We start from the raw sequence: 23,024 nt of genomic DNA, 5'->3' as shown, positions 1-23,024 counted from the left end.
TCTTTGCTTTGATCTGAATAGACAGTCATCATGTTTAACCTTGCAACGAGCTAGCTGTGCCAGAGCCGGGGGAGAGTCAACTCTGTTGTATTCTTAGGTTTGCTCTGTTAATGTGATCTTCAGGCTGTGGGTTTTGGGGGACATTTTTAAGCCACATGCTTGCTTGGTGATGGTTAGCCTACTTACAAGTAGATAAGTAATTTAGCTACATAGTCCCTTTTGCGGGGCTCAGAGCTGGATGTAGCAGATGAACCCTAATGATGGTGCCGGTGCCAGTCGTCCTCCTGGGCCTGAGGTTTCCGATTCTCACTGTCTGATGTGGGCAGTTCAAGGGAGGGCTCCAGCATCCATACACACATGACATTGATTTCTTACTTGAACCCCTAAAGACCACACACAGAAGTTCTTGGATTTCCTTTCCTGATGCTGAATCATTTTATGTGGTCCCTGAAATGAGCGACCCATACCTTGCAGACTGCTTTTCCAGGATATGGAGGCCTTTTAGGAACACTCGTTTCCATTGAACACTCTGCGAGGGGCTACCTTGGGAGAAAAGCAACCTTGGCTTCTGGGCTGGATTTTCAAGAATTTCCAGACCCAGGAGAAGCCCAAGGGATCTATAGAAAGCAGTGCCGACCAAGTTTGTGGTTGTTTGTCCCAATGACTTACTTTGCTAACTTCTTGAAAGACTGAATATTTTGAAATTCTTGCGTGGGGAAACTCCTTAGAGAATCTGGGAGAAAGCTATGGCTTCCTGTTCAAGAGAAATGCACAAAATTTACATTCAATTCCAGAGGGGCTCCGAGATCCCTTGAAGCTCATGATAAAGAACCTGTTTAGAAGGGAAAAAGGCAAATTAGGGTTAGAGGGTATGTACCCTTTGCCTCAGACATTCCATTCCTGTAGCCCTGTTGAGTTTTAGATGTTGCTTGCAGCACAGAGCAGGGAAGGAGGCTGAACTCCAATGTCAGGGACACTCAGGTTTATATCGTGGTCCCTGCTCTGATGAGCTGGGTTAACTTGAGCAGCTTTTTGCTCCATAGAATGGATAGGAGAAGCCTCACCTTGAATGCGCCTCCTTTTGCCCCTTCTTTATTGGCCATCTTCCAGCTTCATTGGCTTTCTTTCTGGTACCTCAAATATTCGATCTCTTTTCTGCCTCAGGGCCTTTGCACTTGCTGTTCCCTCTGCCAGGAAGGTTCTTTCCATCTTTATGGGACCAATTCCTCACCATTCAAGACTCAACTCAAATGTCTCCTCAGGAAAGCTTTTCCTGACCACCTTATCTCTCCTCTCTTTATTTAGAATTTTAAAAAAGTGTACAGTTCAGTGATTTTTTTTTTTTTTTTTGGCATAGTCACAAAGTTGAACAACCAGCACCACTCTGGGATCCCAGAACCTATTCATTATCAAAAGTCTGTTTACATGCATGCAGCCGACCCGCTCCTCCCTCTCTCCAGACCCTGCCCCCACCACTCATCTACTTTCTATCTCTATGGATCTGCCTATTCTGAACATTTCATATAATAGAATCATCTGCTCTGTGGCTTTCTGGGTCTGGCTTCTTTGCAGAGGATCAGGTTTCTAGGTTCCATTCACGTTGTATCAGACGTCAGTACTTCATTGCTTTTCATGGCTAAATCATGCTCTATCCCATATCTCCTGTTTTGTTTGTCCCTCCATTCATTACTTGGGTTGGTTTCCACTCTTGGCCTGTTGGGAATAATGCTGCTATGTACGGGTGTCTCTTGATCCTGTTACACTTCTGGGTTTTTTTTATTTTTTATTTTTTTTTATTTTCGCAGTTCTCGTTGATTTATTTAACATTCATACTCCTATCCTGTCCCCTAGAATATAAGCTCCAGGCTGGCAGTGGTCTTCTCCACCTTGCATATTGCTGTATGCCCAGAGCCTTGAACAGTGCCTGGCACAGAGTGGGCAAGACATGTGAGTTCCGTGAAGGAATGAATGAATGAACAGTTGCTCTTCTCTTGTCTCTTGGACGACTCAATCTTTCCCTCTAATTCATGTGGGAATCTTGCCATTGTCTCGTCACCCTGTGAGCGACCACTCCGCCATGCTCTGGGCCTCTGCTACCCTAACAGAGTCTCAGACTTGAACGTGCAGCAGAAAACGCAGGTGGCTGGGCCCTGCCTGCCTCTGGAGTTTCCGAGTTAGTGGGTCTGGGTGGATCTGGAAATTTGCATTTTAAAACGTGCCCGGGCGAGGATGTGGATCCTGGTTGGTGGACTACTATCTGAGAGTCGGGGCTCTAGGGGGGTAAATTTCAGCAGGCAGCCTGGGCCTGTCGCATTCAGAGGTGGTTATGCGTGGGCCTCACTCAAAGAGCTCACCTTGCTTCTCTGTCTCCCCTGATGTGGACTTGGAGTGTTCTGGTACATGAAGAGCATCGGGATGCGTTGGAAAACATGGCACTGTGGCTTGTGGGGGTGGACCCCCGAGAGGAGGCCTGGATGAGTACTGTGTACGGAGGCAGGGGTGATGCTGACCATCGAGGTGCCCCTAACCAGGGAAGTGGATAAGCGGGGCTGATTCTCTGCCACCCGACCCTGAAACCACGGCATGAAGGAAGTTTACATTTCTCGATATGGCTAGCCCCCATGTTGTGCAAAGAGAAAGCAACATGAGGTTTATGGCAAAAACAATGCTCAAGTCATTATTCACACCTGTGCAATTTTATACCTGCAACAGTCTGTACCCTTCAAGGGTAATCACATCTAAATAAAGACACGATGGAGAGCAGGTGAAGAGAAGTCAGTGTGTTGGTGAGGTCTGACCTTAGGAGAGATGCCCGTTGACAGCTGTCTCTGTTCTGTTCCGTGTGCGAACACTGAGCGGCTTGGCTAAGTTTACATCTAATTGTGAAGGTCACTGTTCTGGTTGAATTGGGTGTCAGTCCCCTCCCTCCCCCACCAGCCCTTGAAAAAAGTCCTTTTTTTTTTTTTTTTTAAGATTTTATTTATTTATTTGACAGACAGAGATCACAAGTAGGCAGAGAGGCAGGCAGAGAGAGAGAGAGAGAGAGAGAGGGAAGCAGGCTTCCTGCGGAGCAGGGAGCCCGATGCGGGGCTCGATCCCAGGACCCTGAGATCATGACCCGAGCCGAAGGCAGCAGCCCAAACCACTGAGCCACCCAGGCGCCCCTGAAAAAAGTCTTTTATAAGGTCCTGATCTTGTGGTCCTGGGAACGAGACATGATTTAGACACAGGATTGTTGCGGATGTCGTGATTTAAGACGAGGGTACCCGGGAGCAGGGTGGGCCGCTAGCCCAGTATGACTGGTGTCCTTGAAAGAGAACGTGGGACACACACCAGGGGAAGACGGAGAATTCTGGCAACCGGCAGAAGCCAGGAGGAATCAAAGGGAGGAGTCCCCTACGGGTTTCCCAAGGGGCGTGGCCCTGCTGACATCTTGATTTTGGATTTCTGGCCCCAGAAGCACGAGACCATAATTTCTGTGGTTCGAAGCCACCTAGTGTGTGGTATGTTGTTACAGTAGCCCTGGGAGCCCCACATGGCCCCTTAACACCTCTCACCTTGTTGTCTTACTTGTTGGGAAGTAGTAAAATATATCAGCCCTTGGATGAGCATCCAGGAGATTAAACAGGATGATAACTGGGAAGGGCCCAAGACACAGCTGGTGACTCAGGTTGTATGCTTTTCCCTCCATCCTAGCTCCTGATAGAGAGGGGCACCAACGCGGTGGGAGGGGGCTGGGTCACACTGAATCCTCCCTAGCTACTGGAAACCCATTGCACGCAGTGTACAGAGCTGTGCCTTGGCTCTGGTTCAGCCCTGGACAACTGGCTGTGTGACCTTTAGCAGGTTAATTCACCTCTCTGAGCCTTTCTTTGCTCATCTGCAGAGAAAGAGTCAAAAACCTCAGAAGGTGTTCATATGATACTTAGTTGAATTAAGGCACATAACACGATTAGGATGGGGGTCAGCTTATGGTAAGTACTCCAGGAATGTTATTTGTTGTTAATAGTGGGCCATCATTGTACATGATGTGTGGGATCTAGCATGAGCTATGGGAGGGGGGGACTATGTTTATGGGGCACAGACATATTACATAGATTCTTCATTGGATCTTCTTAACTCTTTGAGGTGGTTGATGCTGCTTTCTCATAAATGTTGTGAGGAGCGTGTGGACTGTTGTGCACAAAATCCTTATGTAACCTCTAATTGCAGCGATCTTTTTTACTTCCTCACGTCTTTTCCTCCCTCCCTCCCCTAACTAGAATGGTAGCTCCGTGGAGTCGGGACTCGTCTTCCTAAGTCCAGTGCCCCGAGCACAGCAGGTGCCAATCATTGTGTTTGGAATGAACAGATTTAAATTCTTTCTTCTTTCAGGGCCCTTGCAGATGTCATGAGGCCCCAGGGCCACTGCAACCCTGACCACATGGAGAGGGACCTCAACATTGTGGTTCATGTCCAGCATTATGAAAACATGGATACCAGAACCCCCATAAATAATCTTCGTAAGTACAGTCGTGCGGTCTGTTCCCAGCCCTGATGGTGACCCATGCAGGGGTCGTGTGTCTAGATTTCGTGGTCTGTGTTTGGGTTCACGCAGAGCTTTTCTGTTTGCTGACTAGCTAGAAGTTTGATTTCATCTGCCCGGGATGAAGCCCTGTTTGGTATTGTCAGATTTCACTTGGTTTGTTTCTCTGTTAAAGAGCGAACCCCTTGGTTAGTTTCTTACGGTTGGTTCTCGTGTTAACGAATGGCTCTCTTGGTTGGTTCATCATGGTTGGGTACCTTGTTAACCAATGGGTGACTTGGTTGGTTCATCTGAGATAGGTAATCTGTTAGCCATTTTAGTGGTCCCTCTTGATGGGGGATATCGGTGAGAGAGGGCCCATTTGCTTATTTGTCTATTTCTTGAGGTGACCTTCACGTTTCATACTATTTTCACTGAACTGATAGTAGTTCAGTAGAATTTGATCTCCTTTTCCTCAAAAGAGAGTTTGGCAGAAATACATTACAAACTACCCTGTGTGTGTATGCACCGTGTTTGTGTGGGGGGCGTTCAGTTGCGGTTAAGTTGTTTTGGGATAGGTACGTGTGATTCAACTGTAGCAAATTCCCTTCCATTTTTCTGCTGGGGGAAAAATGCTACATTTGCTATTATGTTTCAGTAGGAATTCTTGGGAGTCTCTGTATGCTCCCTCAATTTTTCTTTCCTTTCAAAGGTCTTTATATATGACATACGATGTTATGGAACTGATGTACTGACTAATGGGGGGGGAGCAAGATTGTTTAGTTTTTGACAATAGTGTACTCCTGTGTTTATTCCTAGCAATTATGTTTTCAAGTAACTCCCACATTAAAGTAACCTGGAGGGCTTGGTTTAAAGTAACAAAAGCCAGACAATGTAAAAGACCCATTGAGTTGTGGCTGGAGATTCTTAAACACATCACGCATGTTAGAGTCTCGGTTGCTTTGGCTGAAACTCCACTACCAGAGTTGCATTGGGGTTTTATTTGCTGAATCATCGTTTTGGACTATTTGGCTACGAATTTTTATGCTCGATGGGTAGAGGAATGAATCTCTGGTATTCGATAAAAGTGATGCGAAGTCTCTGATTCTGCCTGGTGATAATTTTTCAAAGCCTCGGGGAAATGTTGCAGTATATTTGAAAAGTCAATGTTTACACAGTTTGCCAATGGGCCACTGAGTAGAATGTCTGAGGTGTCATTGTATTAAATAATTCGACATTATGTATTTATGAACCGGGTCGTAGAATGGCAGGAGAAATAGCCACATTTTGGAGCAAAATGCATCAGCAGTTGGAAGTTTTATGACCGAATCTCACAGCCCTGAAAGTTACAGTTAATTGCACCAACTGTGACACGGCAGTTGCCGAGCCCAAGTCTGGCTTTGATGGAAATGAGGACATTATCTTAAAGGTGTCCCTGGGAAATCAGTTGAAGCTAGATGTATGTTGGTTCCAGCCATGGTAGGTGAGCAAATTCCGTCATGGAGGAGACAAAGTTGAAATGGTGTTGAGTTCCTGGCTGCTCCCGGTGACTGTGAACACGTTTCTCATGTGACGTTTCGATCTTTACGATGATTTTTGAACCAGCACTCAATTGCAATAAAAGACTCATTGAAGTCACCCACGTTTCATCATGGCATCAGGCAAAAGGGCAAGGGACATTAACGAATCTTGTTTCAATAAGGGACTTTTGTCTGAAGTTGTGCTGAAAGCAAATTACTGCTCAGAGATGGGTGTCCCAGTCACTGAGTAACTCACAAGTCTCTTGTGACAGACTAACTGGATTTGTTTACGATTCTTGCTTTTAGTCTGTGTCTCTCAGTCATCATTGGTATTTACACTCATTAGAAGAAATGTGTCTTGTAATATTCTACTGGGTAGAACTATACCAGAGCATTTGTGGGAGACTACAGGAGAGAGTTCCAGGTGTATGCCAGCATTGCACTCTTGCATTAGCAAGATGTTAATTTCATATATTGCTGCTGGGTTGATCCAGTCCTTATTTCTTAGAATTCTTGGGCACATCTGGAAAATAAGAAGCATATAGCCCTTCCACAGATTTATATCAGTCAGTTCACTTTTTGTGAATAATTCAGTGCGTGGTAGTAATGATAGGCTTCCTTGAAATGATTTTGTCTTTTTATTGATTCACAGGAGCTATTTATATATTATAGACACAGAGAAAATTTACATGTTCAGGAGAAGGAATGATTTGGGGAGTTCACTGAGAGGATAGGCCTCGATGACTGGTGTTTATCAGTTATCAGGGGTTCAAGAAACCATGCAGCTGCCACCGCCCATTTTGACCCACAGAGAACTAGAAGAGAATTATTTCAGTCCAACTGAGAGTTCTTGGTGCCAGAATTAGAATGCATCTATTGAATATAAAAACCTTTTCCGGACATCGTGGGAACGATGAAGACTTACAATGACAAAAAATTTGTGATATACGCAAAAGGTGCCCCTCATGCCATTGTTGGGGCGTGCTTCACTAAACATTCAAGTGACCGTATTTGACCGGGAATTCGATAGTCCAAACTTGAATGTCACTTTTGCCTTTATTCAGTGACCCCTGACGGTTTTTAGAGAATCGTCTTTTCCATCGATTTCTCTTTCTTCATCCTAATGCTAATGCTAGACCCCTTTCTGGTGTTCCCATTGTGCTTTGGTCCAGTGCTAAGAGAATGAAAAGTCAGTGGATAATCAGAGGGAAGGGAGTAGAGAAGGACTAAGGTAGAGGCACGTGGAAGAGGGCAGAAAGCTTCCATGGGGGGCAATGTTGCCATTTTTCCTTTATCAATTTCCTAGGGTTGATTTTTCCTGTGATAGGCAAGACTTGCCTTTTTATCTGAAGACGGATTTTTCTTCAGCTGATGCCGTTCATGTTCTTTCCAGGCATTCAGTGATATTGCCTAAAAATATTTAGTCTGATAATCAAAAGGGCCTCGACCTCTTTGATGAACAGGATGTAGATTCAGATGAGAGAGTGATTTTTTCGCAAACGCTCTTCAGCTTCTGTATAATTATAGTTTGCTTTTGAAGGCACATTTTGTCCTCAAGAGCTATGAACGTGCTGCTATCTCCCCCACCCCAGCCTCGAAGACTGCCAGTGACATTCCCCATCCTTTCCGGGCGTGCGGGGTAAATATAGGCTCCCTTTCGTCTTAAGAATGGGCGATGGGAGTGAGGGCCGTGGCTACAAGGAGAGAGTCCGGATCAGTGTCTCTCAACTCATTTGTGTCAACAGAACACTTTTTTTTTTTTTTTAAAGGCAGTTTCAGTTTTGGAATAATTTCATATTATGCAAAGATAACACCCAGAGTTCTGTATATTCCTCACCCAATGCGAACATCTTACATTGCTGTGTACACCTGTCAAAACAAAGAAGTCAACATTAGTATGTTATCTTTAGCTGTGCTGTGTGGATAATGTTTGAATTTCGCGGTGTTTCTTCACGTACGTCCCTTTTCGGTTCCAGGAGCCACTCCAGGATACTGCATTGTCTTTAGTCCAGCTGACTCGATAGTAGAATTTTGGTTGGCAGTATTGTTTAACGATGTGGTGAAGACTGAAAACAACCCTAAAAATAAGTCAGCAGCAATTACAAAGCCTTTATTGCCATAGTATAAAAAGTGTCTCCCAGTGTCTATAAAAACAGCCACATAAAACTATTCACCTGGTCACTGTTGGAACTGAACCCGTTTGATGTACTGACTGCGCTCTCACATAGACTTGTGGGACAGAGGACCCTCCCATTCCACGCAAACATGCAGCCCTTCTTTGGAATTGGATGGATGCCCCCTCTCCCTCATTTATTTAATAGCATAACGAGCAGGAGAGCTCTCATCCTGAACTGGGGAGAAATGCTAACTTGATATTTCAGAATATAGAATCCACCAGAAAGACCGGGCTCCCCTTCTGGCCTCACCCCATCCCCTCCTGCCCCAGGACCATTCCCAAGTGGGTTTACAAAGAACTAGGTGCAAAGAACTGGGTGCAAGGCAGATTCACCGTTTAGCTTCTAAAGATGCCTCACAGCTCATATCTAGGGCCAAATGAATTTCCATTCATTTGTCTGTATTTACCAAGATACCCGGATGTCACATACTTGACTTTTGGAGGCGCTGGCCCGGATATTCCCAACCATCTTTTCAAAATCAGGGGACTTTCCTATTCAGGGCAGGTGTGTTAAGAGTCAAACATAAGTAAGATAGCAAAATATTAACAGGAACTTACATAGACAGCATTCTAAACCCCAAATGCATGGAATCTTGAAAACCTTATTAGGTTGGTACTGTTGTTTTGACCTCATAAAGGTGAGGAAACTGAGAATCAGAGAGGTTAAATGGCTTATGCATGGTGCGTCCAGCTACTCAGGGATGGAGCTGGGATTTAAACAGGGCCAGGCAGACCCTGAGTGTCCCGGCTCCCAGGGCCTCCACGCTTTTATGTCTTACCCCCTAAGCCTCATTGGAGAGGCCCCCAAGTCACCTACTGTTCCCCATCTCCCCATTATTTTCTTCATAACTTTTATTCCCTCTGGAATTGTCTTCCTCATTATTTATGCCTATAGCATAAACTCCATGAGAACAAACACTTTGTACTGTCATAGCGGCCCCACATGCTGTGGGAACTGGGCTGGCTCACAGCAGCAGCCCCATATGTTTTTGTCCAAAGAATGACAAAGCCCATGGAAGGGGTATTGCAATTCCTGTTTTATGACAGAGAAAACAGGGTTTTATGGAAAGGGAAGGACTCACCTCACATGATGGCTGAGATTTACTTTAAAAATCACCAGGAAAATATAACATTGTGGGGGTTGGCAGATGAAACAGGAGAGGGAAAATATTATTGTAGTTGGGTGACCTGATACAGAGGGGTTCATTCTGTCCTTGTGTGTATTTGAAAATATCTACAATAAAATTTAAAATGAAAGAACTTGTCCGCAGTGCCCTAGTTAAAAGACGGGGGAAGTAGGATTTATACGCAGGTCCCTCTGAATACATAGCCTGAAATTTGTTGGATATCCATGGGGATATCTTCTGGTGAATATCCAGGCTCAGGAAGGGTAAGAATGAGAGCCACCTTTGGGATTTCAATTGGTGGAATGAGTAATAAAGCATCACGGTCTTTTGTCTTTAATGCACATCATCACTGTGTCTTTAATTCATATTATTTAGAGAGAGAAAATGAATAGTTTCTCACCAGCCAGTGACTTGGCTTCCCCTGGATCAAATGTCTGACTCTGGTTCTGTCACTGGGATGCAATGGAGATTATCTTGGTCCCTGTTGTGACTATGGTGGGGTGGGTTCTCTAAGAAGGCCAGGCCTGAGAAACGGGGTGGAAATTGCTGTTTGAAGCTTTGTTGAGGGGGGAGCATGTCTGTTTCATTTACCCCTGTATCTCCAGTGAGATGATACAGGGCTCAGTAGATGTTTGTTAAAAGAACAAATACGTGCATGGAAAGATGAACCCCAAGCCTAATCCCCTTAAGAAGCCCAGTGGAACCTGTTAGCAGGACCCTTGGGATTTTGAATTTTGAAGGAACCCAGGGCATTCCAACTCCTGCGAGGCTTTAACGCTTTTCAACCCAGCCTTGGCTACCAACACTCTTGTTTATGACCCTTCTTTTCCACAGTCAGGCAGGCTCAGAGAGTGCCGTCTGAAGATCTGTGACGATTATGGCTTCAGCACATGGGTCAGAAAATAGAGTTAATAAGAGTTAGGAGTTGGCTCTGTAAGTGGATTAGCTAAACACATTTGTAGCCAAAAACAAGTGTAATGGCTTGAGTCAATTTTGTGTGGCTTTAGACCAAGAGTTCTGGGTTTTTCTTGATATATTCTGTGTCGCACATGAGTCTCTGACATGGGGATGGTGCCTGCTAAGTCCAGTGTGACTTTGTGATAGTGCAATGAGGGAGTGGGGGATATGGGCATGGCCGGTCTCAGGGGTAACTGAACAGGCTATCTGCTCTGTCACCTATTAGCTATGTAATCTTAGAAAAATTAAATTAATTCTTTGAACCTCTGTGTCCCAGACTATAAAAGGAGCAAAATACAAGATCGTTAGGGAGATGAAATGCATTAACACATATAATGAACTTAGCGTAATGGCTGGTAACATGTAAATGTTGGCCGCTACCATTATTATTTGTGGAATGAGTGAACATTAGTGCTAATATGGTCTATGAAGAAGGGACAGCGATACACACCAGCACGAATTCCTTGTGAAGTTGATATTTCAAAGTGAAAATGTTTTCACTCTGTGTGTCAGTTGATAACACAATCTGCGTGTGTGTGTGTATGTGTGTGGATGTGTGTGTTTGTTACTACTAATGGTTTTGATGCAAATGAGAACTGAGGAATCTGTCAATTTCTTCCCAAGGAAATGGCTCCGATGGAGCAGCTGTCCCATTCTTAGACATTTGTTCCTGTCTTATGTTTCTCTGCTATTCCTGTTGAACCACACGAGCTTTTGTTCTGTTGGGAGTATTGATTTTAATATTTTATTTACAGTGGCAGACCGGACCTGTAGGAATTTGTATGGTCTCAAACATGTCTTCTGTTTCCACCCAGAAAATGAGATTGTGTATGCATGAGGGGGTACGTGTGTGTGTGTGAGGGTAAGTGTATGTGTGTGTGCAAGCAACTGAGAAACAGAACTCTTAAAAGATAAAACAACAACAACAACAAAAAACCAAACTTACCACTTTCTGTAAGCTGCCTCCTGGACTATTTTCAAAAATTGCTACTAATGCTGGCCACAGGGCATTGCCTAATTAGATTCGCATTGTTTTTCTAGAGTGCTTCAAAGCAGCTGTAGGACTATTTGTAAAGAAAGCCTAGGTGCCCATCACAGTGTCCTGTTTAACTTAAAAGATGCCAAGTTCTCTTCCTTCCGTACCAAGGAATAGGCTTCTACTATTCTACTCCTCTACTATTAAGTTTCTTTGGGGCAGCATTTCTATTTATACAAGGATTAAATGATGCAACATGCCTACTATGTTTTTGACACTTAGTGTGGATATAAAAGGAGTAAAAAATAAAACAGAAACAGGTATTGCACCCACATGTTATAGATGAGAAGATTGTGGCTCAGAGAGTTTAAGAAACCTGCCTAAGGCCACAGACATATTCAGTAAAGAGTTCAGATCCTATACATGGGTGCAAACATGAACCCACCACCTCTCTGTGGCTTTAGGCTTTGTACTGTATTCCTGACCTTTCCTGTGCCCTCCCCAAAGACCTACACGGGTGATGGCTCCAGTTAAATCTCTCTTGTCCTCCTTTATTGATTTCTGCTAAGAATCACTGTATTAGACTATACTAATCTTTGAAAATGGACCAGTTGAGATAAAGTCACTATTTCCGTTTTGGAGGACTCAGATTTTAGCCAATTTGTCTGATTCGTCGTCTTTAAAATTTCCATCAAGTCCGTCAACATTTAACTGATATTTACTAAAATCCTGCCATGAGCCAGGCAGTGTACTAGGAATTGGAGTTACAAGGATGGGAACTATCCTTCTGGGGTTCGTGGTACAGTGGAATAAATAGGTAATTGCAAAGAAGCATGATGGGAGTAAGGTCAGGATGTTATGGGAGCATGCAGGAGACCTCGAAACACCCGGGGCCAAAGGAGAGGGAAGAGATTAGGACATTTCTTTTGAGAAATTGACATTTCATTCTGAACGAGAAATACACCCTAACAACTTTCCAAGAATCATCGTGAAAGAAAGCAGAAAAATTCCATGTGCTGATTTTCCTCACCTTTGGTTGAGGGGAGATCTATCGGGATTAGAATATAGGTCTTTCTGGGTGCCTGCGCAGCTCAGTCGGTTGAATTGCTGACTCGCTTTTGGTTCAGGTCGTGATCTCAGGGTCCTGGGATCGAGCCCCAAGACAGGCTCCATGCTCAGTGTGGGGAGTCTGCTTGAAGATTCTTCCTCTCTCCCTCACCCTCTTCCCCTGCTCTTTCTTTCTCTCTCCAACATAAATAAATAAATCTTAAAAAAAAATAGAATATAGGTCTTTCTTGCAGGTCTGGTTAGTTTTATACAAACTATATAAAGGAAGGAGGGGATTTTGTTCGGCTAGGGTCACACTGCTTTTCGCAGGAAAATAAAAAAATGCCCTATCTGACATGGGAAGACCAAAACTTCAGGATTACCTGTCAGGAGTTGAGTATAGATTCTTTTCAGGGTCTTCTTTTCAGTTCAGTCAGCTTGCTGTTCTTCAGGATTAGTGCTAATTTTTTCTCTTCTTTGAAAAAAAAAAAAAATAACAGGGGCGCCTGGGTGGCTCAGTGGGTTAAGACTCTGCCAAAGGCTTGGATCATGATCTCAGGGTCTTGGGATTGAGTCCTGCATCAGGCTCTCTCCTTGTCAGGGAGCCTGCTTTCCCCTCTCTCTCTCTGCCTGCCTCTCTGCCTACTTGTGATCTCTCTGTCAAATAGATAAATAAAATCTTTAAAAAACCCCAAACAACAGCAGCTGATATGAAATGAAGCAATATAGTTTAATACCATAATACATATATTAAAATAATTTATAATAAGGTTTTAGGAAGCTGCTTGAAAAACCCCAATAAGAATTCTCAATAAAGTTAATTACAAGTTGAAAAGGAAACCCTATCACATTATTCTGAGAATGCAGTTAATGAAACTAAGTGTAATCATAATCTGAATATTTCATTAAATGGAGACTTAAACTCATTAATTTAGGTATTAGACTTGGAGTTGTGTGCTCACATGAAGACTGCCTGCATGTGGTATTCTACTCATTTAAATCCAGCCTTTTGTTCCCCAAGAGGGGCTCCCCTTTGGAGATCTGTCCATGGTGCTGAATCACACCCCGTATGAGTTTATGTGGTTCAAACCACATGGCAAGAAAAGTTTATCTCCTACAATTTTGGAGCTTGAGGGCAGTTCAGGAATTATCTTGCCTTTGGTTCACCCCACTTTTGGTTTCAAAGATGATTAAAAATTGTAAAGAAATTGAAGAATGGGGGGATCAACATAGTGTACTAACTTCCAATTTTGCCAAGGAAGGAAATTATGGTGAAAATAACTACAAAATACTATCACCATCATTTCATAAGTGGTATGGGCATTTTAACACCAGACATGTAGGGAAGAAATACTCAAAATAAAATACAGTTCCTAAATCAAATGAAGTGTTAGTTTTATGAAAAACTCATTTCCCCGTCCTTATTTTTCTCTCTTTTTCCCTCCAATCAGATGAAAGTGCAAACAAGGATTTGCAGTTTGGGGAATCATTGATAATTCCTTAAATGGTTCACTCATTGACTGAGTATTTATTGAATAAATGCGGGGGTTGGTGCTAGGGATATGGAGATTGGTTTTGTGTGTGTTTATGTGTTTGTGTGTTTGTGTGTGTGTAGGTATGTAGGTTTATACATATGTGACTTCACAGAGATTATACGAGTGACTTCACAGAGATTCTACAAGGTCCAATCTTTGGATTTTATAAGTAATAAAACTGAGAACCAGGAAAATGTGTGAGCTTTTTTTTCTAAGTTATACAACAGTGAAACTTATCAGATAAACATTGTTTTAAAAATTTTATTGAATATTTAGGATACAACAACTGATCACAAATACATGTTTACCTGGTAGGTCTCTGAAATGGACTTAAAGTTATGAAGGGAAGAAATAGACCTTTTAGCTATTGGTACAGCACTTGGCTAATTTGATGCCTTAGCTGTAATCCAAATGAAACCTTTTGAAATATTCAGATACTCTTGACATTAAAGAAAAAAAAAAGATTTTATTTATTTATTTAGCACGAGTGGATGTGGGGAGGGACAGAGGGAGAGAGAGTAGCCCAAGAAGGCTCCATGCTGAGTACAGAACCTGACATGGGGCTTGATTGCATGACCTTGAGATCATGACTTTTGAGACAAAATCAAGAGTCGGATGCCCAACTGACTGAGCCACACAGGCACCCTAGATAGTCGAGATTTTAAAGAAAATATTGACTTGCTTAGAGCCCATGAATTGGAAGTTGTGCAAGGGCAGCATGTGGCATCTGACCTCCTTTACCGAGTAGTGATAAGGAATGGAGGAAGTGCCTCATTCTTCAGAAGCATTACTTGAGGGTGCCTGGGTGGCTCAGTGGGTTAAGCCGCTGCCTTCGGCTCAGGTCATGATCTCAGGGTCCTGGGATTGAGTCCCGCATTGGGCTCTCTGCTCAGCAGAGGGCCTGCTTCCCTTCCTCTCTCTCTGCCTGCCTCTCTGCCTACTTGTGATCTCTCTCTGTCAAAGAAATAAATAAAATCTTTAAAAAAAAAAGAAGCATTACTTGAAAATGTTAGTGCATATATTAAAAGTCAAAGGTCATCAATGAAACAATTCCTTGATGACACCCAACAAAACATTGCATAAACTTGCTTTTGAAAACTGTTCCTTGTGAACATTTTTGTTCCCTAATTAGCCTAGAGGTTCTGACTCTGGCATGTTTCTTAAAACATGTATTTATTGTTATTTTACATACAGGAACATGACATACATATAGTCATAAAAATGTTCATATAATACAGTACTGAGAATCTTGTTTCTACCTTTAATAACTCCTTTATAGATTCAAACATGATCTTAAGTCATATAATATTTGTTCTATGTAAACTAGAATATTTCATTTTATTTCAACATGTATGTACCATGTATGATTTACATACTTAAATTTCAGCTACCTTGTTCATTGTTCTATCTTCAGTGCCTGTGGTAGTATCTGCTGTATACTATGCACTCAGTGTGCTAAATGAGTGAATGAGTTTATAGAATTTTGGCACTAGAAAGAAATTCAGAGATTAGTTAGCTGGTCACCTCAATTTAACTGCAGAACTGAAACATCATCTACAAATTTTACTTGGCTAAAATTGCCTCAATTTTGGGCAACGACACCTTGATATTTCTTTTGGGGAACCATTTCTCATCTAGGTGTTGGTGCAGCCAATCTCATCCTCTTCCAAGTGTGAGTTTTTGACTCAGTCATAAGCCAACAAATGTGTTCTATTTCCAGAGTGTAGTCTAAATTTTGGAATAATATAGTGTTTAATCCAATTTTGTTTTTTTTCTTCACAGTTGTTTTGACCACAGTGATGGGTTCGAGACCAGGCAGGTGACCCAGTAAAAACTAGGTCCACAATTTTGTTGCTATGCTTGGGGGAAAATAACTTACTGATAGGGTTGCAAGGAACAGAGGATGTACTCCTGGAGTTTCTGGAAGCCATCTTGTCACCACATGGTGGAAAACTTCCCATTCAATAAAGCTATTATGCAGAAAGAGTGGAGAGAGTGAGTTTAGTTCTGATGGTACTGGTTGAGTTCCTGGATCTAGCCACACTTGACGTGAGATTTTTAGTGACATAAGAGAATCCATTTCTTTCAAACGTAATCAGCTGGAGTTGGATTTCTGTCACTTGTAATGGAAAGAGCGCTGATTTCTGTAAGCAAAAGCTGCCTTTCCTAAATTAGTTTTCTTTTCTTTCTTTTTTTTTTTTAAGATTTTATTTATTTATTTGACAGAGAGAGAGATCACAAGTAGGCAGAGAGGCAGGCAGAGAGCGAGGGGGAAGCAGGCTCCCTGCTGGGCAGAGAGCCCGGATGTGGGGCTTGATCCCAGGACTCTGAGATCATGACCTGAGCTGAAGGCAGAAGCTTAACTCACTGAGCCACCCAGGCGCCCCTCCTAAATTAGCTTTCAATGCATATATCTCATTTAGATCTTAAAAAAATCGCCCTGGGGTGGGGCACCTGGGTGGCTCATCAGGTTAAGGCTTCTGCCTTTGGCTCAGTTCATGATCTCAGGGTCCTGGGATTAAGCCCCGCCTCTGGCTCTCTGCTCAGCAGGGAGCCTGCTTTTCCCCCCTCTCTGTCTCTCTGTCTACTTGTGATCACTCTCTGTCTGTCAAATAAATAAATAAATAAGCAAATAAATAAATAAATAAAATCTTAAAAAAAATCACCTGGGACTATAGCCTATTAGCCAGGAGTACCCAAATATATGCATAAATGAGCTAATTCTGTCTTGATTTCATCTTACTAGACTGTGAACTCTTTGAGGTCTGGGATTAAGTCCCAGCATTGACACCTAAACATACAGTAGGCAATTGGTAAATGTTTGGCAGGTAAACTAATGAAGCCCTGCCACTTAACTAGTTATGACTGATCTAAGCTAAGTGACTAGAACCCCAATCTCCAAACTCCAAGTCTAGTACTTTTGCTTCCCCACCTTGCATTTGAGCATTGGGTAGTTTGGGGGTAGAGTGCAAACTAGGTCTTCACCTTAACTTCATTACATCATGAATCCCGTTACCTGCTTGCTGCTACCCGATTGGGCTTTCCATTGCTCATTTCCACCTCAATTAAAAAAAAAAAATCAAGCTCCTCAAAGGCCTACAAGAGCCTATATAACCTGCCTTAGCTCTTGTCCTTCTACTCTTTATCTCCCTTGACCTTGACCACAGCAAGTTCTTTTCTCTTCTTTGAACATGCCAGGATCGATGCCACATTTGGAGCTTGGCTTTTGCTCTTCCATATGCTGGTGACACTTATCCCCAAACCTTTGCAAGTGCAGGCTCCTTCCTACCATTCGGGTCTTGGCTAAACTGTTATCTTTTGGGGGAAACCGTCCCTATAGAAAGCAGGCTACCCTATATAAAGAGTCCTACCACCATTCCTCTCTATTAGGTCCCCGTTTTATTTTAATCATAGCTTACTCCCTAAAGTCCTCTCGTTCATGTGTTTTCTTTGTGTCTTCTCCACCAACACGTCAGCTTTGTGATCCTGGGGACCTTGTCTGTCTTGCCCCTAACTTGTATCCCCACTGCCTAGCACAGTGCCTGGCACACGGTAAGTGCTCTATAAAAATTAGTCAAGTGAATGCTGTAATACTACAGTCCTGGGCATATTTTCAAGTAATTGCCACTGCTGCTTTTTCTTTGTCGATCCATCGAGGTTTGATTTCTTGTGGACTCAACCTTCAGTGCTGTTTTCAGAGTTGAGCAATTGCCAAATTATGTGCTAGGGAAGTTGCATACATTTAAAAGATCATGAACAGATATTCCGGCATTACCTGGAAATTATCAAATGTCACACAAAGACAATGCTTTCAGAAACCAGTCCACCAATTTAATCACAATTGATTTTTTCAATAGCGTTTCCCTCCATTTCTTTCAGCTTCTTTGGCTCTTAGATTGCTTTGTTAATGTCCTATCCATGCTGACTCTCAATTTCATCAGCATGAAAGCAAATTAAGGAAGGAATTGGGTATGTTTAATATTTATGCAATGACTATGGTGTGTTGATATGGAAAATAATAATAAAAAATACCCCCTTAACTCTGGTGGGGGGAAGTCACCTTAATAATCTCCTGCTTTGGATCACAATATTGATTTAAATATATTGCCGAGCACAGCATTCTATCCCTAGAAGTTGTGTTCCACATTGAATTATTATATTTGAAGGGAAGCCTTAACAATCCAGAGGGAGGAGGTGATGGGTACAAGGGAAAAAAAAAATCACAACAGACACACAGATTAATTTCATATCCTGTAATTGGGCAATCATCCAATGGCAAGCTCTAAGCCCTGGCTTATCCGTGGTTAAGATCAAGTATTTACCGACCCTTTGACTCTGAGTCCCCAAATGCCCCAAATATGCCACCAGATCTTATAATCCTCACCTCTTGGAGCAAAATCAGGTCAAGCTAAGAAAAGCACTTAAGAACAAAAGATTCAGTCTTAGGATTTTCAATCACTAACTCTCTGAGCATCCCCTGCATCCCAGGATGCTTTTTAGTAAAAATATGGGGGGAAAATGGGATGGATTGTGTCGTGGATAGAGGGGAGAAAGGGGAGAAGTTGTTCTTTGTTACATTTTCTTGGTGTTTCTTCTTTGTGTCTCACTTTGCTTACTTCAGCGCGGTTTCTGTTCATGCCAGTCCATTTTGTTAAGCAATGACTATACATGAAACCCTCTAGGAGGCTTCCTTGGGGGTAAAAGGAAGAGCACAGAGAGCATTTGTTGGATACCCACTGTGAGGCAGGTTGTTTCCAATGTATTATCTCATTTAATTCTCTTAACGATGAGAAGGTGGGTAGGATTATCCATATCTGACAGAGTAAACTGGTCCAGACTAATCTTCTGCTACATGGATTCAAACACACGGGGGTCTGACTGCAAAGCTTGGGCTCTTTCTTCCACCCAGAGTGGAAGGGCTCCTCCTGGGTGCTATCCCTCATGACCACTAGCGGCTGCCTGCAGTGGAGTGCTGAAAGGGATATTGCAGCTGTATTCCAGCTCGGTGGGTCTGAGTGATGAGACTGATCTGCTCTGCCTGCTGCTTGTGTGCTCCCTATTCCTAGTTCTGCCACACATAGGATACAAGCCCCACCAAGGACTTAGGGGGCTTCTGGGTGACTCGGTTGGTTAAGCATCCAACTCTTGATTTCAGCTCAGGTCATGATCTCAGGGTTGTGGGATTGAGGCCCATGTTTGGCCCCATGTCAGGCTCTGTGCTAGGCATGGAACCTGCTTAAGATTCTCTCTCTCCTGGGGCGCCTGGGTGGCTCAGTGGGTTAAGCCTCTGCCTTCGGCTCGGGTCATGATCTCAGGGTCTTGGGATCAAGCCCTGCATCAGGCTCTCTGCTCAGCGGGGAGCCTGCTTCCCCCTCTCTCTGCCTGCCTTTCTGCCTACTCATGATCTCTCTCTGTCAAATAAATAAATAAAATCTTTAAAAAAAGAAAGATTGTCTCTCTCCCTTCTCCCCTCTCCCCCGACTGTTTACATATACATGCTTTCTCTCTCTCTCTAAAAAAAAAAAAAGACTTATGATTTTGTAAATGAAGGAAGATAAATGCAATATAAAATGAGGGAATATAAGCCAGATTGATGGATTGGGAGGGCCTCAAGTGTATAGTGTTTAACCTATTGTGTTTGAATGTATAGTAGGTGATTAGCATACTTTTGTTGGACGAATGAATGAATGAATGAATGAATACGTGAATGGACAGTTTGAAGCATATGATAACCTTTTGTTCTTTTAGGTTCCCTAAGCTATTTACATGTATTAAGTCATACTCCCACAAAACTACATAATGGAATTACATTCCTTTTAGTGTCCTATAGATATGCCTGTCCAGGACTGAATCTCAATAGTATATCCTGTGTTTGTTTTTGTTTTTTAAACGTGGGTGATGCAACAAAGGGCACTGAGAAGAACGCATATGCATTCTCGTAAATCTGCCATTGAAAATGGGACATAGTCTATTGTTTAATATCCTTTATATAGACGTTGTCTTTTGGATTACACATTCATTCCATAGACCTTTGTCTTGCATTATCTAGTTAAACACTTTGTTAATGGAGAAAAAAAAAAAAAGCAAGCAAGCAAGCAAGCAAGCCAGCCTGCCACATCTCTGACTTCTAGAGTCTATACATGAGTGGTGGAAAACTGTTCTTATGTTCAATAGATTAAACAAGTAAGAATTATTGTTTGTGATATGCATAATATGAAACAAGGAAGGTGACAGGATCAAGACTAACAAGGCTACCAACTCCGAGGAGTTGACAATTAAAATGAAGCCTAAGAATGAATGAGAAGGAACCATCCAAGTGAAACATGGGGGAAAGTGGTTCTAGGCAGAAAAACCCGAATGTGCAAAGGCCCTGAGACAGGAAGATAGTTTATCATGCCCGTGGAAATAAAGGAAGCCCAATAGGGCTAGAGTCTGGTGAAGGAACAGAACGGATTATATAAGTCAATGTAGGGAAGTGCTATTCAGAAATGAGAGGGAGCAAAGTGAGATACTAAGTATAGCCTATTGCTACAATTCTTGAGAACCTACTGTGACTAGGCACTGTGTTTCATGCTTTACATCTATTATATTGTGTCTCGGTGGTTGATCTGTCCTTGTAATAGTGCTTCTCAGTGGGTGTTCCACGGAACACTAGCCCTTTGAGATGTTCTGCAAAATGAGAGTTTCTTGGCCAAATAAATTTGGGAATACCTACATGTCCTCTTGCCTCTTGGAGATTTTCAGTAACATATTAACCCATTAGAGACTCAGAATAAATACTGTGAAGCCATTCACAATTCTGTTCATTTCCGTGTTTTTCACTAAAACATCTACTATATATCTACTAAACATCTTTTTGTATAATAATCATGGACCTAGAGAGGAAATAATATCTGGAGAGCTAACACTGAAGAACACTGCCGGGTCAATGTGAACCTGGCCTTCCTTCATCACTGTCTCCGGTGGTCAATTCATTCTGTCCCAAGGCCATCCATTCTGCTCTCAGGCAGTCCTCGTTCATAGCTGATTCGGTCTTAGGCCCATTCTGAAGTCATCAGCCACGCCCCTAAAAAAAGAAGTGGAGGCCAAAGCTATTAATTTTTTTTCCTCCCTTCTGTGCATGCTAATCCCTGTCCTCCTTCAAGGTTTGGGGTTAGTCGTCTGTATCAGGGCGTTTTGGTTACAAGCAACAGAAATCAGTGCCGTGTGACTCATGCAACAAGGGAGCTCTTTCGAAGAAAATGGGATGGTTCATAAAACTGAGGGAACATCTGAAGAGCAGAGTTTGGGATGGTGGGAACCTGGGCAGCTCAAACCAGGGCTGGGGCCATGAGCTACTGGCATGGTCTTAGCAGAGCTCCCCTGCAGACGTCAATCACTGCAACCTTTTTTTTTTTTCTCTCTTTGTGCTCACTCTATTGAAATTTAAAGTCTGAGGGGACAGTATGGTTGGCTCACGTTGAGTTATGTGCTTGACACTGGACAAGGGAGAACAGGTACCTTGAATGATCGTCTCACCAAGACCCCCCATAGTGAGGGAGCTAGGAAGCCATGCTGGGCAGAGTAAGTGGCAGATGGGTGCTGAGTATTCCAAAAGCGAAACAATCAAATCTCCAAAGGTTGAGATAAATCTAGTGTTCTGCTTGATCTCGCCTCCGGATATTTATTTGCCCAGCTATCTCTGCTGACGTCTTCCATCCCACTCACTTTTCCTAACTTCTGGAAGCTGCCTGACCAGCTTTTTCTTGCATTGTTTTCTCTGCCTCTGGCTTAGCCCTTCTGGGATGTGTTTGCCTTGCGTTCTCTGATTAGGCATAGTGACGAAACTTACTGAGGGTCTCCAGCAGAAGTTGGTGTCAGTGAGCACCGAGAGATCATTCATGGGCGAGGGAGATCAAGGTAGGAAATGTGGGATGTATTGAGGGAGGAAGACGTGGTTGGTGAGGAAGGAGATGTGTGGAAACACAGGTGCGTGCAGGGGTCCGCTGCTGGGGCAGGTGCTGAGGACGGAGCTTGCTGGGCAGACGGGCGGGCATTGGGAGTGAGGCGGGGTGAAGCCCACCGATGAACAGAAGACCCTGAGGTCCAGGTTAAGGAATTTCGAACTCAGCCTCTTGGAGTTCTTGAGCAGAAGCCTGCTGCCTGACATCACTTGTCTAACAGGCATCTTGTTGGGCTGCTGGGCTGGTGGATGAAAAGAGTTTGGGGAAGCTCTCCAGCAATCTTGAACGCACCAGCCACCACCTCAGCCCTGGAATCCTCCTTCCAACCCTGCACCAAAGCGTTTGGAGGGTTGCTAGGAGACTGGAGATGCTTGAGCAGTTGGGATCTGATTATAACAATTCTCTAAGTTTCCATGGTTGGAGGAGGAGCTGGCCAGTTCAATGCCACGCTTTCTTACCACGGAGCAGAGTCAGGCATAAGTGCTTCTAAGCTATGTGGACTCAATTTTGTGATCTCAGGTCAGGGATGGGGAGAAGTGAATGGGACAGGGGGAACCAGGGAGAGAGAGAGAGAGAGAGAACATGAATAATGCTGGTATTTCTGGTCACCGTGCCACACAAGGAGCATATGCTGAAGGAAGATGGGAGACATGAGTCTGCTTTTGCTTCAGACAGACTCACTTCCCACGAGCTTCTCCTGAGTGTGATTCTAGCATTTAAAGAGATGCATTTTTCATATAACTTGGCCCCTAAACACGAGCCAGTTCCTTCATCTGGTGCTCAGTCAGAGAAACAGCCATTGCCGGCAATTCTGGCTGAACATGATTTTAGCTGCTCCCTCTGGCCTCGGACCTCTGCCCAAGATGGGCAGACTCCCTGCCTCAACCAATATATGGTTCTGTGAAACCCCTGCCTGATGCCTACAGCTGATGCTCTGTCAACTTGCCCACTCTTTGACACAGTGTGGACTGGCTGGAAAGTAATGGGGCTTATTTATTTGTTCCAATACCCCCAAAACGTCTCCTCTGAGGTCACTGTTATAACCTGGAGCAGAAAATATGGGCAGGTACCCTCATACAATTAGCCAGTCCTCTTGTGAACCACAGTTCTGCTCCCTGTGCCATGTGAGCCCACCGATGCTCTTGCTTGGCGTGTTCATTGGAGTTTAAGGGATTGATTTTTAGGTGGTTTGTGTAGCTGGAGATTTCCCAGAAGGACAGCTTCTCTAGGTCTCTGGGC

The 23,024-nt window shown here is 43.4% G+C and overlaps 1 protein-coding gene across 2 annotated transcripts in view; it reads left to right on the top strand.

The window, feature by feature from the left end:
• The window catches only part of SHISA9 (shisa family member 9), a 274,953-nt gene that overhangs the window by 9,398 nt on the left and 242,531 nt on the right, over positions 1–23,024 (top strand). For both annotated transcript variants that reach the window (XM_032328130.1, XM_032328129.1), the window contains exon 2: positions 4,375–4,502. In XM_032328130.1, coding sequence (XP_032184021.1) covers positions 4,375–4,502 — 128 coding nt within the window. The remainder of the gene's footprint in view (positions 1–4,374; positions 4,503–23,024) is intronic.

This window comes from Mustela erminea, chromosome 20, assembly GCF_009829155.1.
Source record: "Mustela erminea isolate mMusErm1 chromosome 20, mMusErm1.Pri, whole genome shotgun sequence".
Taxonomy (NCBI): domain Eukaryota; kingdom Metazoa; phylum Chordata; class Mammalia; order Carnivora; family Mustelidae; genus Mustela; species Mustela erminea.
This window is presented reverse-complemented; position numbering and strand designations above follow the sequence as displayed.